We start from the raw sequence: 19,084 nt of genomic DNA, 5'->3' as shown, positions 1-19,084 counted from the left end.
TAATAAACCATCTACTCTTCTGGTTTAGTATGAGCTATATTTTTAAATAAGCATGGTATATCAGACATAAAATAGCTGTGTGTGTTTGCTTAGCACTCTTTGAGCTAACTTCTTAACTTACCCTAAGTGTAAGTCTGTTTATTTCTGTAATTGTGTCCTGTATACTGTTCATATGAGCTAAGTGTTCTCATTGTTATGCCCAATGGTATTGGTTAAAATAATGCAATCAGTTTTATTTTTAGTTTTTCTGTTAGACCTTCACGTATTTACTCTTAGTTTTTCTAGCAGAAGAACCACCAGTGCCTATCTGAAACAGGCCTTGGGATGTCTATTATTTTTATATCCATGTTCTTTAAAAGATTTGTATCTTTTTTGTATCCTTTGATAATAGTTCACAAACTGTCCTTTTGCTGCTGAATGCCTTACTGACATGGATCTATCCTTGCTTTTACAGAGAGAAGAGAAGAGGAAGATTTGGAAGAGAAGAAAGCTATTAAGAAAAAAATTAAAGAGCTTAAATTTTTAGATTCTAAAATTGCCCAGAACCTTTGTACGTATCAAACTTCAATACTATTACATTAGCAAAACACTGGAGGTGGTTCCTTTAAATTATTTCTTTATGACTTGTTTTTCATTTTATGTTATTTTAATATTTTATTATTTGCATAATAACTTCAAAGATAATTCATTTAAGCAAATGATGGGTTAAATTTTTCAAATTATAATGTACTTTAGGAAAAAAGCTAAGGAAAGGATTTAGAATGAAAGTATATGTTATATAGCTGAAAAAAAAAAGGCTATCCTTTGTCTAAGCATATAAATAACAAGGAATTTGGGTGACAACATCATATTTTAAAAAATAGTAGTGGATTATTTCTTTTATACCTCTGAATCTCTATTATTTTTGATACTTGATCACACACAAAAGAGGTTGGAATATTAATGGAAATTAGGATGATGAGAAAAATGAATTCCATTATCCCATCTGAGCAGTTCAAAGCCTTTCCTCAAAAGTAATGACTGGAAATATTTTAGATTTAATTACTGTTACAGGAGCTAAATACTTAGCATTGAATTGTCTTTCTGACTGAATTACTATGGGAGAAGAGGGCAAAGAGTTTTGCTTCTAACTCATTTCTAACTGCAACTTAAATGCATCAAAAATAGTTTGCTTGGAACTGAGATAATAGGATATGTATGTTATTTTCTGATGTTATGAGAGGGATGCAATGTGGAGAATCTAGAGGCATGAAAAGTTAACGTGGCTTTTAGTCTTCCTTTCAATTATTACATGCCTCAAGAGAGCTTTTAGCAAGTATTGGAACAAAAATTCTTTGGTGAGAGGATAAAGATCCATGCTATTGATTAAAGAGGGAATTATGTTAGAGGCAGTAAGCGTGAAAGACAGAGTTGACATTCCTTTTGTGAAAGTTTTGCGATCTCCTTTCTTTCCTGCTTACTCTGACAGAGGGCCACCCCTTTTCTGCAGTGTAGGTATGCCAAGATCCACATGGATAGTGTGTAGACATTAATGCTATTGGCCAAGATATTGCTCTCTGTTTCTGGGGCACAAGTTGATACCTTTGAAGTTAGATGTCACCATGTGACTTGCTTGGGCCAATGATAGTATAAGCGGAGATGAGATAGCTTTTGTGTGGGAGCATTTATTGGTGGTGTGAGAAACTCCAGTGCCCTTTCCCCTGCACCCAGTATGGCAGTCAAAATGGTGTCTATCACCCTGATGAGAAGATCACAAGTATCAGGGCTCTGTCTTTCTGATGTGTAATGGACATGTAGTCTGAATTAGAGATAATTTACATGTATGTGTATGTGTGTGCATGATTAGACTACTGAGATTTGGGGGACTGTTACATGATACAAGCATTTCAGGGAATTTTCCCCCTTAAAGGAACATTGTCTGGCTTCAAAGCATTATTAACTTAGATAATGACAAAAAAAATTATATTCTCTGTGATGTGAAAAACATAGATTTTCTTGAAAAGTGTCTATGACCCACATTACAAAATTCCTAGTCTAGACTCTAAACAGCCTTGTTAGGGGTCCTGGAGAAGTACCAATTCAAATGGATTTTTTTTTTTTTTTTTTAATTTTAAGGGAAAGAGAGAGAGTGAGTGAGCAGAGGAGGATTCAGAGAGAGAGGGGGAGTGAGCGAATCCCAAGCAGGCTCCGCACAGTGTGGAGCCAGATGCGGTGATTGACCTTAGGAACTGTGAGGTCGTGACCTGAGCTGTAATCAAGTTGGACACTTAACCGACTGTGCCATCCAGGTGCCCCTTACATAGAATTCTTTTTAGATGAGTCAGTCATAATAAGTTAGCTTAAATATCTATCTCAAAGTTGAATAATTGACTTTAGTATTATTTATATATGACAGAACATGTGCTAAATGGGATTTCAAATTTAATTGCATTGGTTAATAATTATTGATTACCTTTCTGTGTTCTAAATTTGGCCCTTTAATCTTAACTACAACCCTATCACATAGGTAGTAGCATTGATGTTGCAGATGGGTATAACCGTTCAGTGACTTGAATAAGGTTGCCTGTTTTGAAAATAATAGGTATAGCATACACTATTCCTGTTTAGAGATAACAGAATCAAATTTTCATGGAGAAGGATATTGTTTGTCTTTTTTGCTTTAGCTGAATATTTGGAAAAATATATATATATATTCTTTTAATTATTAAACACATTTTAAAGTATAATATTGAAAAGTCCAGAATTTATGCCATTCATATTATGATGTAATCCATTCCTGGATTATTCTTGCCCTCTCTGATTGTAGCAAGTGTTATGATTTAAGCTTTAAGAAGCTTTAGCAACCTATAATCTTGACCATAATTATAATCTGATTCACAGCTGTTTTTTGTCTTTGAAATTCAGTCTTTTGAGATACTGAGTTGTGGGAAGAGTCTTGTGATAGGACAAGACAGAGTCTTGCCACTTAGAAATCTTCAATACATTCTCTTAACTGAAATATTTGATAGAATTTTGAGGAAAGGATGTAAAATCTACTCTTATTTACCTATTTATTCAAAAGTATGTTAGGTTCCCTATGTTTGAGTTCATAAAGGTTTTGGCAGAGACCCTGTGCTGAGCACAAAAGAATTCCAGGCACTCGAGGATCAAGAGAGCCCTCAGGAGTTTTACAAAGTTCATATGCTTTACCAGATTTTTGGAATATTAGAGCTCTAAAGGGAGGAACCCTGGAATCTATGAATTAATGTAAAGATTTAAATATTTATAAGTTCCCTTGAAGAAAACATGTGTGACTGGTTCCAAAATCTGCACACTTTACATTTCTTCACTGAACTCAAAGCTTCAGTGGGACCTATATAGTCACATTTTGAAGGATAAGATGCGTGTTAGTAAAAATATTCACTTTAACGGGTCTTTTGGAGGCTTTAAATGAGTATCTCCTATCCTCAGTAACTTCTAATTTGTTTTTTAAGGATCTATGCTTGTCTTCTGAATTGTGTGTTATGCATTAGGCCAATTTCAACTTTTCTGTCATTTTTTCCCCCTTAGAGCACATGTTTGGCAGAAATCTTATTCATAAACTATAAAAAAAATTGTTCAGTCTTTATAGATATAGGTGTTTAATGTACATGTTATTTTAACTGTAGAATATTAATACTGGAAGGCAGAGAATGAATTATCAATATAGATGAAAGTAAAGGAATAAATGATGTCCATCCACACAGTAAACCCTTCTGTTAACATTTTTATCTTTTTATATAGTTGTTACTATATTAGTTATGCATGTTGTGTTATTTATATTTACTTCTGTTATTGTTGTACTTACATAAATGTGCAAGTGAGATCATAGTAGGTTTTTATCTGCAGTTTTGTTGTTTTTTTAATCTCCACAACCACCTTCACTTCTGACACCAGTTAAGTTTGGGGGTCCCCAAGACCAATCTTAAGTATGATGGTTTATTGGAAGGACTCACAGAAATGACTGAAAACTCTTTGATTTATGATTAAACAGTACAGATTAAAATCAGCCAAGGAAAGAGGCACATGGGGAGGTGTCCAGGAGAGTTTGGAGCACGAAATTTTCACCCATGGACATCTCTAGCTACTCCCAGCAATGATGTGTAATAATAGTCACAGGTTATTGCCAACCAGGGAGGCTCACTTAAGCCTTGGTGTCCAATGTTTTTACTGGTTCTTGGTTTTGGGTGAACCTGACCCAAAACTGCGTGACTGACCTTAGTTTTCAGACCCTCGGGAGGACAGGTTAATACTGTGTGACTCAAAATCCCCACCATAACTGAGATTATTAGCATAGACTGGCTAGTGTGACCCAGTGTCCCCAGTAAACATAGAAACTCTTATCAGGCAGGACATTCCCAGGGCTTTTGAGAGTAGCTCCCAGGAGCCAGACCTCGCTTGATTAAGCTTCATCTGTTACCACAGTATGCCACCCTTTTTCCCCATGCATTTTGTTTCCATATTATTCGTTTAAAATTATTTTAATTGTTTTTGTTATGACCTATTATCAGAGAATATAGAAAATGCATGTTACATTTAATGATATAAATCAAACACCTACAGCTAAAGAAATAGAACATGACTCATACTTTAAAGACTTACATATGACCTTTTCCAATTTTATATCCCTTCCTATGAGAAGTTACCATTCTCTTAAATCTTGGTTTAAATATTTCCTTCCTTTTATTTATAGTTTTACCAACCATGTGCATATTCCTAAATAAGCTGTTTAGTTTTTAACTGACTGACTTTTATATAAACAACATCATATCATATTAATGCATCTGGCTATAGTATATTCATTTTATTGCCATTTTAAACACATTCTTTGACTGTTACACTTTATTCATTTAACCCTTGATTGACTTCTGTGTTGTTTCTCATTTTTGGTGGTACTAAGGCAAGGTGTGGCAAACTATGGCCTTCAGGCTAAATCTTGCCCATTGTCTGTTTGTTAAGACACAGTCTAGCAGAGCTTAGCCAGGACATTTGTTTACATAATGTCTGTGGGTGCTTCTGTGCTCCAATAGCACAGTTGAGTAGTTGTGACAGAGCCTGAATAGCTTAGAAAACCTAAAATAATGGCTATGTGACTCTCAGCAGAAAAAGTTAGGTGACTGCGCCTCTAAGTAGATATCTGGGCAGTGTTTGTACCAATTTATTCTTCCACCATCAGCGCCTGAATTTTCCTACTTCCTAACCTTACCAATGCCTCGTGTTTTGCAAGGTTCTAGAGTGGCTTAAAAAAAATACATCATATTTGGGATTTGTTGGGCCTTCGTGTTGTTGATGATTTGTGTCTCTTTATAATTCTGGAATATTCTGACCTTTTCTCTTCAAATAAGATTTCTTTCAACTCTGTTCTTTTTTGTGATTTCCCTTTGTAAATCCAAGTAGACATTTTTAAGGTATCTTTACTTATCTTCTGTATCTCTTAACCAACTATTTTTCCATCTCTTTAAATTTGTGTTTTGGATTGCTTTTTTGCCTGTGGTCTTTCATGTCCTCAATTTTCTCTTTATATTATATCTAATCCATACATTGAGTTTTCGATGTCATTAGTGTATGTGTGTATATGTATTTTTTACTTTCAAAAAGTAAAAAATCCTCCAAATCTTGTTTCTTTTTAGTAATCTTTTTCTTTTTCCCTTGGCCATTATTTCAGTCTTTCCTTGAATATTTTTTTCTCCCAGGATTTCTGTTTTCCTTCCTTTAAGGATAGCTCAGAAATGGATTTAAGATTTAAATACATGCACACACTTATGTATATTTTTTAGATATTTCAAGGGTTTCTTTTTTATTCTTGAGTTATAGCTGACACACAATGTTACATTAGTTCCAGTTGTACAGCATAATGATTGGACAGCACTATACCTAATGCTATGCTAAGGATACTTCTTGATTGAGATCCAAAATATCCTTTATTGGGAGGAGGAAGTAGATAATTCCAGGGCATCTCTCCACTTTGTCTTAGTGGCTGAAATATGTAAAAGTATAATTTTTCTTTCTCTCCATGATTGTGTTATGCCTCAGAGTAATTTTATCCTTTGATCTTTGTATTAAATGTTATAATCTTTTCTATATCTTCTTGTTGTATCCATAGACTAGGTTTCTTGAGTAGAATTTATTGCTTCTCAAAGGGAATTAATAATTTCAAAGATTCTGATTAATCTTACTAATCCTACAGAATTTGCAATTCAGGTGTATTTTAACACTTTGCCTTCTCAGTTTGCTTACTCCTAAGGTTTAACACATTATTGCATATTATTAGTTTTGTTTTTTTCTCTTATTCTTTTAATTAAAGTTACATATATTTTTTAAGATTATATTTTTTGAGAGAGACAGATAGCATGAGCGGGGAGGGTCAGAGACATCTCATGAACCTTGAGATCATGACCTGAGCAAAGATCAAGACTCAGATGTTTAATCTGAGCCACCCAGGTGCCCATAAGGTTACATACATTTTGCTCATTTTCCTTTTTAGACCTCAGGGTATTCTACATGAAGAAAAAAAATGCTTTGCTTTTTGAGGCAGATTTATCCCCTCAGCTTCCTTATTTTTTAATTGTTTAAGGTGCTTTGACTTGTTTTCCTTTTATGTTGTCAGAGATCACTCTTTTCACATATTTTCCAACAACTTATATGATTAAGATGTTCTCTTACCATAAAGGAGCTAAATTGTCATGTTAAATTTATTTTAGTATTTGTTTTTGTTAATATTTACATTTAATTCTGCAATCATAAGCAACTGGTTTTGTACATGATGTATGTATTTAGATTTTGTTCTCTTCCCATTAATTATTTACTGATGACCTCTTTGAGATCATATAGTTACTATATTTTTTTGCTTTTCAGCGTCTACTACAGGGTTTTTATTTTGTAATTTCATTAATCTGTTTTGCAATAACATTTAGATATTTTATTCCATTTGTTGGTATACTAAGGATTATACCCCTCCATAATTTCTAGCACTATTATCCCTTATTTATAACTATTTGAGTTCAGAAATGTATCAGTGAAGCTGGTGTTGATGTTGAACATGTTGTTCATCTGTAAATGATACATGGTGTCCTCAGGTATATGGAAGCCTAAAGATAGCCTTTAAAAAGAAGATCATGTTTTCTAAATCTTGTAAAAAATACTGTCTGTGAAAAGATCTACAGACAAGATGACATAAGTTCAGCATATAAAATAAATGGTAGCGGTAGCAAGTTCTGAGTATGTTCACAGAGTGACATCTGTCACTGAAGAAGAGACACAGTAATAGTAGATCAAGGGGGGAAACGGCAAAAGCATTAAATCTAATACTATGAAAATATCCTTATTTACCTCAGTAGCTTTTGAGAAGATCACTGTGGTTTAATATTAGACATATGAGATATTAGAAAAAAATGTAAATAATGTTGGAATTTTCAGTAATAACATATTACCCAATATAATCCATTTGTATGGTTTCCCAGGAAAATTTGTTTTCCAATATTCGATATTCAAGCTTCAGTTACATATAAAGGCTATTTTTCTGGCATATTGTCTATAATGTTTTTAAAGAGCAAAGTGCTATTATAACTTGCAATAGTGTAAATGCACTACTCGCCAGTTTTCTTAAAATATTTTTTTCTGAACTATTTAGTAGGGCTGCAGGATATTATAAAACCTAATAATACACATGTTTAGACAAAAGTTATATGTGCATATTGGAGTTTTATGGTTCTTTTCATTCCAATGTAATATTTTTATAGTGTACCAAATATGTTTCAGTTGTTTTTTTTTTTTTTTATCATATGAAAATTGGCACCATTCCTGTGATAGGCTAATAACCAAGCATTAAAAATCAACCTTGGAACCAGCATAATAATAAAGGGCTGTTGCTTAAATACTAGTTCTAAAACTAGAGTAGAAAATGTGCTAATGAAAATTTCTCCCATAGTCATTATATTTAATGTTTAAAGTCTCTCATTTTATGAATTAGTTTTGATTGTATACATAGAACTACATCTCATTCTTTTCTTCTCTTACTCATTATGAACCCTTTTCTCCCCCTTTTAGCAATCTTCTTGAGCTCTTTTCGGGTGCCATATGAGGAAATCAAAATGATGATATTGGAAGTGGATGAAACACAGTTGGCAGAGTCTATGATTCAGGTAAACAAACTGGCAGAGAGCTTAAATTCCAATATTTCATTGCAAGCTTCTCATTAAATACAAATCTGTAAGTGAAGCAAAATTCTTAAACCAAATCATTCAACTGGAAAATCATTGCTGCATAATTAGTTTTAGCATAACTTCTGCTTTGCCAGGAGATAAAACTCTGCATCTTTTCTTAACTGCAACTAAATATAATGCTATCAAAATGATTACATTTCAATTATTTTAAATGACTGTTTTTGAAAGGCAAATTGTTTAATTCAACATGTATGTTTTTGTTTTTGTTACAGTTAAAGTTAGTAATATGTGACTTAAAGTTTATTTGTATAATCCTTTCAGAATATGTTTTTATTAGGCTCTTATCTTGTAAAGTTGCATTATGATTCAGTGCAGAAGATTGAGGGACTTTTCTCTTCATTTAGAGTCATCTTTATTAACCACCCTTCCTTGAGTCATTTGTGTTCCTACGAGTACTAGAAATTGTGGGCATAGCATTCTGAATTCATTCAGGAGGCTGCCAGATTTTTTAAATGGTGTCTACCCACAGTATTATTTAAGGAATGCTAGTGTGGTGCCAGAGTTATTTGCTGAATTCCATATAAGACATCAATAATGCGTGTCTTGATAAACTGTAAAATCAGAGTATCAAACCACAAATTATATAGGAAGAGAATAATATCTTCAGTTTACTATCTTTCATTCTTATAGTGGATGTACTTAGAAAAATGGCTTTTTAGCAACAAAAAGAAACCAGAGATTATTTGTTAGTGTGAACACATGTTTAAAATTATTTTGGACATTTAATCCATCAATGAATGGTATCTTGGAAAGTTTTGGGTTTTGCTTCTGCTATCTTGTCTTCCCAAGGTGGTTGCGATATAATCCCAGTAGGGGTTTGTGCTGTGAGTAGCTGAGACTCATATACACCTGATTCAGTAACTCTTCCCTGAGCCTTTTTTTTCTAAGCACTTTCTTTTTACTAGGTTTTTGTCTTTGTTAACTGTTGATCGTAAATGTGACTTGTTGGGAGTAAATTTCAAGTTCCTTAAAGAAAATTTTTTCTGCTTCATACATGTTTGTATTTTTTTTTTTGATGCATTTATTGAATTTTTACAGAGTAGCTTTTAACTTGATTACACGAATGTTTTGGATATTCATGTGGATTTTGTGTGTAGAGATGGGAAATTTGCATTTTTAAATTCATGTCCAAAGAACATCCAGTTCCATATAATTTCTTCATATATTAGTTTTCTATTGCTGCTGTAACAATTCACCATAAATTCAGTAGCTTAAAATAACACAAATTTATTAGTCTCCATTTCTGTTGAACAGAAATCTGGCATGTGTCTTATTGCGCCAAAGTCCAGGTGTTGGCAGGCTTGCCTTCCTTTCTATCGGATTTAAAAAAAAATCCCTTTCTTTATCTTTCCTGGCTCCTAATGGCTTCCCACATTCCTTGGCTTGGGACACTTTTCTTCAACTTTCAAAGGATATTGACTCTCTTCTTTTTTCCATGGTCACATCTCCCTCTCGCTCCATGTTCTGTCTCTCTCTTCCACTTTTAAGGACCTTTGTGGTTACATTCTGCAGTTCTGATAATCTAGGGAAATTTCCCCTATTTACAAGTTTTGGGGATTAGTGTGGACATCTTGGGTGGTGTGGTTCAGGTCATCGTTCTGCCTGCCACACCTACTACGTGTAAAACCCATCTCAGGAATTTAAAATCGAAAAATTTAGTTTGGACATTTATATGCTGATTAAAAAATAAGAATTCCGTGCTATTTGAAGTCTCAAGTTAATTTTATTTATTTCAGTTTATTTATTCATTTTGAGAGAGAGAGGGAGGGAGAGTGCAAGTGGGGAGGGGCAGAGAGATAGGGGGAGAGAGAATCCCAAGCAGGATCTCCAACCTCCCACATGGGGCTCGAACTCACGAAAAATGAGATCATGACCTGAGCTGAAATCAAAAGCTGGATGCTTAACTGACTGAGCCACCCAGGTGCCCTCTTAAATTAAATAAAAAAATATGTTCCTAATTGTAAAGTGAAGAACTGCCTATTTTTCACAGGGCACAGGGAAAACCTTACTTTATAATAATCATCATTTTGGTAAGCTATGTTCACAGTCACGATTTTGTTTTGGCATATCTAGTTACTCATTCATATATAACCAGATGTCAGTAGTATGTCATTTTTGATGTCATCCTTCTAACTTATTCTCTCCCCGTTTGCCTTCATTTGTCTTTTATTAATTAGTTCATTTAGCATCTATTTTATTATACCCACCCCCCCCCCCCCCCCCACCATGTGCAGGGCATTGTGGTGGGTTCAATTAAACATCGATTTTACCTTTCTGGGATATTTAGTTTGACAAGTGAAATGATGTATGTGTGTGTGTATAAAATTATAATACAAGGTACACATGGCTGTATCAAGACTTTTTTTTTTTTTTGGTATAGATTAGATGATGGGTTAAGGGAGTGCTGTGCATGTGTGGAGGTGAGGGTACGTGTGTGTGTGTGTGTGTGTGTGTGTGTGTGTGTGTGTGTGTGGAGGTGAGGGTACTTCAGGACTGAATACAGTATGGATGTAGAAAAGGCAATAGGGCTCTGTGACTAATATGTAGCAAAGGTCAGTTATTCTGGCACTAGTAATACTCTGAGCACTGAGGGAAAAGCTGTGGGTATGTGGGCAACTGTGAAGAGTTGGTTTAGTCTGAAAGGACCTTAGGATTTATGGAAGGTTGGTAACTTTGGTAAAGAGAGAGACACAGGAAGTTTGGGCCTGTATCTTAGAAATCATTATAGTTTCATTACTCTACAAAGCAAGAATAATGAAGTGAAAAATTAATAAATACATGATAAAAGATTATATATTAACTCATAATATTTAAGGGGATTTGATGGTCATCTACAAGGATACTGAAGAAATTCAGAAGCCTGATTATAAATAACTCAATCCAGCTGTTAGCTAGAATGGTTAAAAGAAACACAAATAACCAGGTCTTTTGGCTTCAGGCAATTTTAATAAGAGAAATTTCTATTTATATGGAAAAATCCTCTACTTGCATTGTTTTTATTCAGTTGGTAGTATTAACAGTAAATACTTTTGTTAGGGATGATCTTAAATTGCCACTTTTTTTGTTTGTTTTCGGCCAGTCAACCAAGTTTTTGTCCAAAGGTACACAGTGAGTCCAAAACTTCTTCTTTGATCTAACTACTTTGATAAATAACATTCTCTAACAATGTCTTTAACTAATGACACCTTTGGGGGCGTTTTCCCCATAAATATATAGAGCATGATGTAGGCTGAATTATAACTTGTATTGACTTTGGGCTTGACGACAATATACTGATGCTAAAATTTGGGATTGTGAACACCAACCACTCTTTTTCTTAATTTTAATATCAGGACACTAATTTGTAATGACACTGTTAAAATCAATTACATTTTGATACGGAAGATCTATATAGACTTTGTCCACAAGACTGTATAATCATTACTTTATAACAGGGAAGAAAATTTGTTTATTTGGTCTTCATTGGGAGTGTTTGCCTGACCTTAAGTGTGTGGCCTGGGAAAGACTGTTCATGGACAGAGGAACCAGAATAACCAAGCAAGCCTGTGGTTTCTGGATGGGAGGTGATCCAGGCCAAAGGCAACAGGCACTTAAATTCCTAAACGATCTCTTCAGAAGCTTTTTATTTGCGAAGTATATCATTCCATGTCTTTAGTACCTTTTCAAGTTTTCTTCCACATCAGAAAAGTTACTTTGTCTTCGTTTTAGAGATACTTTCATTTTTGTTATTAAAACTGTAATCATGTTGATTAAATCTTGCAAGCACTTTCATTAAAGTTCTCTGGATTTCATTTCTTTCTCTTGCCTTTTAGTAGTAATATGATAATTTCTTTTATCACCCTGGATGAAGTGTTAAAATATGTTTGGCTTTGCTTGAATATCTGACATTTAATTCCCTCAATCTGAAATGTAATTGATCACATTTACCCAGGTGAGAAAGCTGTTCCTTTGGTATAGGTGGAGTTTTTCTTTCTCAGTTATATAGCTAATCAAATAAACATTCAGTAGTGCTTGATTTGAATATATAACTCTAGAGAGTAAAGAGGAAAATTGACTGCTTTCAAGATGCAGAGAATGTAGCGTAAAGCTGAGTATAAGGGAGGTTACCTAGAAATAAAACTGAAGACTGACTTTTTTAGTGGTTTCTTTCCAATAGTTTATTGATGGATTTATCTAGAGTGCAGGAAGCACATTTAGTGAAAATATTTTCTTATGTTTTTAATTTTTAGAACCTAATAAAGCATCTTCCAGATCAAGAACAGTTAAGTTCACTGTCTCAGTTCAAGAGTGACTATAACAACTTATGTGAACCCGAGCAGTTTGCTGTTGTGGTAAGTACTGTCTTTTGGCGTTAACTCTCCTGTGCGGGCATCTTTATACCAGGCAATGCAGGAAAGAAAATGTCAGGCCTTTTCACATCAGGATTGTCCCATAAAGCTTTGAAGCCCATCTTGCTTTTTTTTTTTTTCTTTTTTTTTTTTAACCTAAGGATATTTATGGGAAATTATTTTGATTTCAAATATGTATATTGAAACTGTAGCCACAAATGAAGTCCAAGGAGTTTTTAAAAAGTATAAACCTGATTTCTTGTTGTCGTTATTGTCAACTTCATGTCAAAATGTAAGATGAAAACTGCACTCCTATGACTGACGAGAGTATTTATGGTTAATGCTGGAGCATCGTAAGCCAACATATTGCAAAAACAGCATCAGTTTCTTATTGTAATCACTCACTTCCTTTCATCTCCCATGTTAGACTCTGAAATTAGAAGTACAGTCTCCTCCTTGGTGATAAGGGTGAAAAAGGAATACCTTTAAAAAAAATCTTTGAGATACCTTGATAATCATCTTGTTCCAGTCTCCTATTTTATTTATAGAAGTTGGAGGTCTGCAGAGGTGAAAATTCTTGCCAGTGCTATATATTAGCTGTGTTGCCAACTTAAAATTAAGATTTTTATCGAGCTTGCTTTCTCCTGTTCTTTTCTCCTATCATTACATAATCATTTTGAGGTTGGTTACATTCAGTCATCATGATGATAGTGTAGTGTTTTGATTCTTTGTATGTAAGATTATTTTTTTTTCCCTTTCATCTGAAGTTCTATTACCAACCTCCAGGGACATGATGGAATTTATGTTTGATATAATTATGATGATGTGGGTTGGCTAACTAAAGGACTGTGACTGCATACCATATTTTGCATGTTGTTGGCATTTGCTCTTAAACTGCTTAAACTGCTGCCATTTCTTCATAAACCTATTGTCTTCAGCCCTCCCCGCACTACCTTCCTGAGTTCACAAAACTCTGCTTAGAACACATAAGGGGAAGAAAAAGGCAGGGTTTTTCCTATACATAGTCTTACAATTTTTATTATAAAACTTTTAACTTATTTTCTTTACAAAAAAAAAAAAACACAACTTTTTTTTTTAAACCCAGTTCTCTAGGGTACCATTTTCTTCTTTTTCTCTTTTCTGTATTTCCTTGTTTGCTTTATATTCTATTACCTGATCATTTTGTCTTTCTTTTGCTCCATATTTGATGCTCTACCTGCAGTGTCTTCCATTGGGTATAAGTGAGTAAGGGAGAATTTGCATTACATTTTTAACCACAGACTATGCAGAATTTTGGGGCTTTTTTTTTTTTTGGCCCAACTTTTTTGACTCGAAGAAAATTATATAATGTAAAATTATAATATAAAAATACTTCCTATTCACATTAAATCTGAAACACGTATAAGCTTATATGAAAATGTCTATGTAGCAAGTAACTTTTTACATTGCATATCATCACAGGAAAAATGTAAAACTCTTCTCACGTTTTAGTGATTTTCACAGAAGAATGAGCTCAAACTTGCAGTTATTTTAAAATAGGCAGGTTATGTCCGCCTTTGAAAATATGGAGTTCACATCAAAGAGCCATGATTTACAAGCAGTATTCTCGTAGGGGCCAGAAATTTAAATATAGCAATTATATTTCCAGATATTAGTGCCAGAGGTTATAGTTTTGATTTTAAGACAGAGATAGACCACTTCCATTTTAGGACATGTCAACTCAAACTTGACCTTGAATCTACACATTCCATGCCAGGTCATCATACCTGACTGAAAATGGAATTTAATGTTGAAAGAGTAAAGGTATTGAAAAACATCTGCTAGGCACATTATGAACAGTGTTTTATTATATGTTGATTGTGAATGTTCTTGAACCCATTGTTGTACATTCTAGTTTGTGTGGTACTAATGTTTTAAAACATAATTGCTTTAGTGAAGAAAGGAGAAAGTTGACAGGAAAAAAACAATAATATAGTATGTAGTGTGTGTCTGTGTGTGTGCATCGTCAAATTGTAATGTTCTTCAACTTTACCTTCTTTCAGCTTTTTACCATTCCTAATATGTCTCCCTTTACTTCTTAGATGCTTCCCCCCTGCCCAAAGGGGGAGAAACCTGCTTAAAGTTCCAAACAATACTGCAGAATTACCAAAAAACATGATGGACAAAAATTGTATAACAGTGTGGAATGCCTGCAGATTTTAGTTCTTTCTGGATTAAAAGCTCAATATTGTTTGCTAGTTGTTTAAATAGCGATATGTTTTCAATTTATCAAGATTACATAAGTAATATGATAGTTTGGTAGTTTCAGGAAACTGATTATAATTATGTTTATTTCTATGATTCTCATTATACTGTTTTATTTTATAAGTAATAAACATGTTTGTAGTGAAGATGGGCTATTAACTCCAAGTAAACTGAACTGCAGATTCCTACATGACTTTGATTTCATAGAAGAGCATTTACTTACTGACTAAACTTAGATTTAAAGTAGTAATCATTTCCACCTAAAAATCATCACCATATCAAAAACAAGGGTAGTCATAGATTAGGGTAACCTTTGTACCCCCAAATAGGGCCAATTCTTGCCTTTTCATTTGTTTTCACCAAAGATAGGCTTACTTTCAGCTCTGTATCATCTTCAGGTTCTGTAACGGTTGATCTCTACATTGTTTTCAATTTAACAAAATCACTTGAAACTCTACAGTTACATTACTTGTCAGTTTAACTTTTTCTTTTATCCAATTATATAAATTTATTAATGTAATTCATGTGAATTTTAGAATTCTCAGAAAGGTGTGTTCCATTTCAACAAACATAGGAATTTGACACTATAAAATCTCCATAGTTGTTTGCATTATATAATCAACTTTAATTCCACTCAAGAATTAGGTAAAACAATAAGCAAAAATCCGCCCCACCAGGACATTGGAATTTGCTTACATTATTTTCTCTTTGGTAGAAAGGGAATGTACAAAAGTAACACATCCAAAATGCCTGGTAACCAGTGTCAATTAAAGACCAATTAGAATATATAAGATATAACACATAAATTAGAAATATCTTTTACTTTTGTCATGTATTACTTGGATACAACTTTTCAGGACTCTATGTCCTATATAGTGTGTGGTATACAAATAGACTATTGAGAAATACTGTGTCAATATTCATGAAATTGTATGTCCTTGAAGCTTTCTTTCAGTCACTAAACCATGTTTGTATTCCCTCCAGGTTTCCTATAATATAGTGTTTCATATGCACTTTATTTCTCCCTTGAAATTGGAAGCAAAAATTTTTAATGCAGACACTATCTCGATTCCTTAAAAAAAAAAAAAAAAGTTTTCTAATGAATGAATACTAGATACAGGTCCTTTTATGCTGCTACTAAGGGTTTAGTCACTCATCTATTATTTTAATAATTCAGAATCTTCCCGAACTAGTTTTCTTTGCAATCCTTATGACTTGGACATTGGCCAGTTTGAGCAGGACAGTTCTTAGGTGTTCAAGAGCTGGCCTTGTCTGTGCACTGTAGTCTAGTTGTGATCATAACAGTGGTGGCATTTGGTGGGCTGGTACCTTTTGGAATTGATCTCCGGTGCTGTGAATTCAGGTCCTAATAGTTTAATGGTAGAATTGATTTGTCTTTTTGTAGCTGATTATAGTGTACTACCATGTCTTATGTTTTCCGACAGATTTTGGCATATGAAAAGTAATATCCGACCCCAAATCTGAAAAAGTTGTCATTTAATGCTGAGAGACTGAAGATTCTAGTCAAATGGTGTTTTAAAGGAGTTCTCTGGGAGGTAGTCTATATCTGTGTCTTTTTGTGTAACTTGAAATGAATGAGACAGTTGGCATGCTGATTCTATTTGTTGGTTTAGGTTCTGGGCAGAGGACACGGAGTACTGACTGATGTGCCTAATTTGAAATATTCTTTTCCCAGGACGGTTCAGGATAAAACTCTTATTGTTGCTGAGAAAGTGGTTTTTATTTGGTGTGCCCTTTCCTCATGCTTTATTCAACTTAATTGTCTGTCAATAAGTTAAGAAGTGAAAATATATCTCCTAGAAACTCTCACTCATTAAACCAATTGCCTGACTCTTTTCTTGGATTCCTTCCTTCCCTCTTTAGCCCTAACGCCACCTCACCCCCCCTCCCAAAATATGGCCTATTTACCAAAAGTTGGTTCCCATTGAGTAGAACTTGATTTTAGTTGCATGACATTTTTTTTTTTTTTAATATTTGCAGTTTCTTTGATCAGTAAACCATTAGGTAAAATCTCTGTTCTCACATTATCATGGTTTAACTGTGTGAGAAATAAGATATGTGAATATTCAATGGGATCAGAGGCTTAGTTGAAGTTTGGAAAAATGCCTAAAAATTTGCATTTGAAACTTAGTGCAGACTTTCTTTGATTAAAAAATCTAGGTTTTCGAGTATATGTCTCCATATTATTTAATTCCGTTAAGCTGCCTGTTCTTCAAAGGGATCAAATCTTTCATAGGAAGGTTGAATTGAACAAATGTCGTGTTTGTGTACTGTATTTTGAACTGCCACCATTTGGTGTCACTGTAGGGCAGGGCTTTTAAACTTTTTGCAGTAGAGACCTCCATTTTTTTTTTTAATCAAAAAAAAAAAAATGTTGTAGGAAGTTTATGCATATTTCCCTGCATTAAAAATGCCTTATTTTAAAATATACCCTAATATTCTTGTTGTAAAACATTCAAATAACATATAAAAATGGTGAATACAATGTGGAAGTTCCTTGTATCTCACTAACTCACTGCATTCCACACAGAATACAAAATTATTTTTAACATTTTGTTGGATTTCCAATCCTGTTTCTTTGTACTCACAAATGTGTGCGTGTTCATATGAACATTTAGAATAAAACTACTCTGAAACTTTTTCATTATAAAAAATATGTTTTGGAGATCTTTATTCTCATGATGTACCGGTTTTAGATTCTTATGTGGTATTTCATGGTCTCTAACTATGACTTTTTCTTTTTAACTATTTCCTTAAAAAAATATGGTTGGTTGGAGGGTTTTAAAATAATAATTTTGTATACATCCTTCTGTACATATTTGAATATACTATTCAGAAATATTGTGTCAATATTCATTAAATTGTATGTCCCCAGGGTCTTGAAAGAGTAACTCTGCTTACATCTTTATGCATTTGAAGGCAGTGTTTTATAGACATTGTGAATAGGGACTCTGGGTTTAAATCCTAGGCCAACCTTATTAGCTGTGTGTTCTTAGGTAGTCGTTTATTTTTCTGTATCTCAATGTCCTCATTTATGAAATGGGATTTTTCCTATTGCTGCTATAATAAATTACCATAACCTTAGTGGCTTCAAACAACAGAAGTTGATTATGTTTTAATTCTGGAAGTCAGAAGTCCAAAATGGGTTATCAGGGCTCCATTCCTTATGAAGGCAGCGGATTTGTTTCCTTTCTCCAAACTTCTAGAGGCTGCTCACATTCCTTGGCTCATGGTCCCTTGTCATTGTGGCTCTTGTCATCACATCTTCACTGACCCTCTCCTCTCTGTTTATAAGGGCCCTGTGATTATATTGGGCCTACTTGGATAATCCAGGATAATCTCATTTAAAGATTCTTAGTCAAGTCTGCAAAGTCCCTTTGCCATGTAAAATAATCTATTCAAAAGCGTTGGGGATTGGTACTTGGTTATACTTGGGGAGTCATTAGTCTGCCAGTCAGAGGGACAGTGATAGTGCCTACCTCCATTGTGTTGTCCTGAGTATTTACAAATAGTGAATTTGTGTAAATCATCTTGTAATAATAAACTCTTTATATAAAGGTTAGTTTTGTTATTAATACTACTTTTGGAAAAGAGTCCCAGAATTTCAAATGCTAGGTAAAAGATATTTTTAATCTTGATATTTATTGCCAAACTATCTTTCTAAGAGGAGTGTCAGTGTATATTTTTATGAACAATGTATGTATGGGTTTTTTTTCTTGTACAATCACCAATATGTAATATTATCCTTTTTCATTTGTTTTTGTATATGTTTTACTTTATATTTCTTGGTTATGAGATGAAATTGAAACAGTTATTATGTATTACTTTTATTTCTTCTCCGAATTGCCTATTACTATCCTTTGTTTGCCTCTTATCTTTTTTTTCCTTCTAGTTTGTAGGAGCTCCTTATGTAATCTATATGACACTCCTTTGTAAATATTTGCAGTTTTTCTTTTAAAAACGTTTTTTTAATGTTTGTTTTTGAGACAGAGAGAGGGGGAGAGAGAGAGAGAGAGCACACGCAGAGGAGGGGCAGAGAGAGGGAGACACAGAATCCGAAGCAGGCTCCAGGCTCTAGGCTCTGAGCTGTTAGTACAGCTCTGCAGAGGGGCTTGAACTCACAAACCTCTAGATCATGACCTGAACTGAAGGGGAGGCTTAACCCATTAAGCCACCCAGACGCCCCTATTTGCAGTTTTTCTTAATGCTTCTCACTTATCTCTTTGCTTTTACTTATGATATCTGCTGGAT

General features: G+C 33.9%; 1 protein-coding gene across 4 annotated transcripts in view; it reads left to right on the top strand.

Moving 5' to 3' along the window:
• Window positions 1-19,084, top strand: part of DIAPH3 (diaphanous related formin 3) — a 503,888-nt gene that overhangs the window by 218,016 nt on the left and 266,788 nt on the right. For all 4 annotated transcript variants that reach the window (XM_053216218.1, XM_053216210.1, XM_053216209.1 and 1 more), the window contains 3 exons: window positions 455-550; window positions 8,065-8,159; window positions 12,470-12,571. In XM_053216218.1, coding sequence (XP_053072193.1) covers window positions 455-550; window positions 8,065-8,159; window positions 12,470-12,571 — 293 coding nt within the window. The remainder of the gene's footprint in view (window positions 1-454; window positions 551-8,064; window positions 8,160-12,469; window positions 12,572-19,084) is intronic.

This window comes from Acinonyx jubatus, chromosome A1 (genome assembly GCF_027475565.1).
Source record: "Acinonyx jubatus isolate Ajub_Pintada_27869175 chromosome A1, VMU_Ajub_asm_v1.0, whole genome shotgun sequence".
Lineage (NCBI taxonomy): Eukaryota > Metazoa > Chordata > Mammalia > Carnivora > Felidae > Acinonyx > Acinonyx jubatus.
This window is presented reverse-complemented; position numbering and strand designations above follow the sequence as displayed.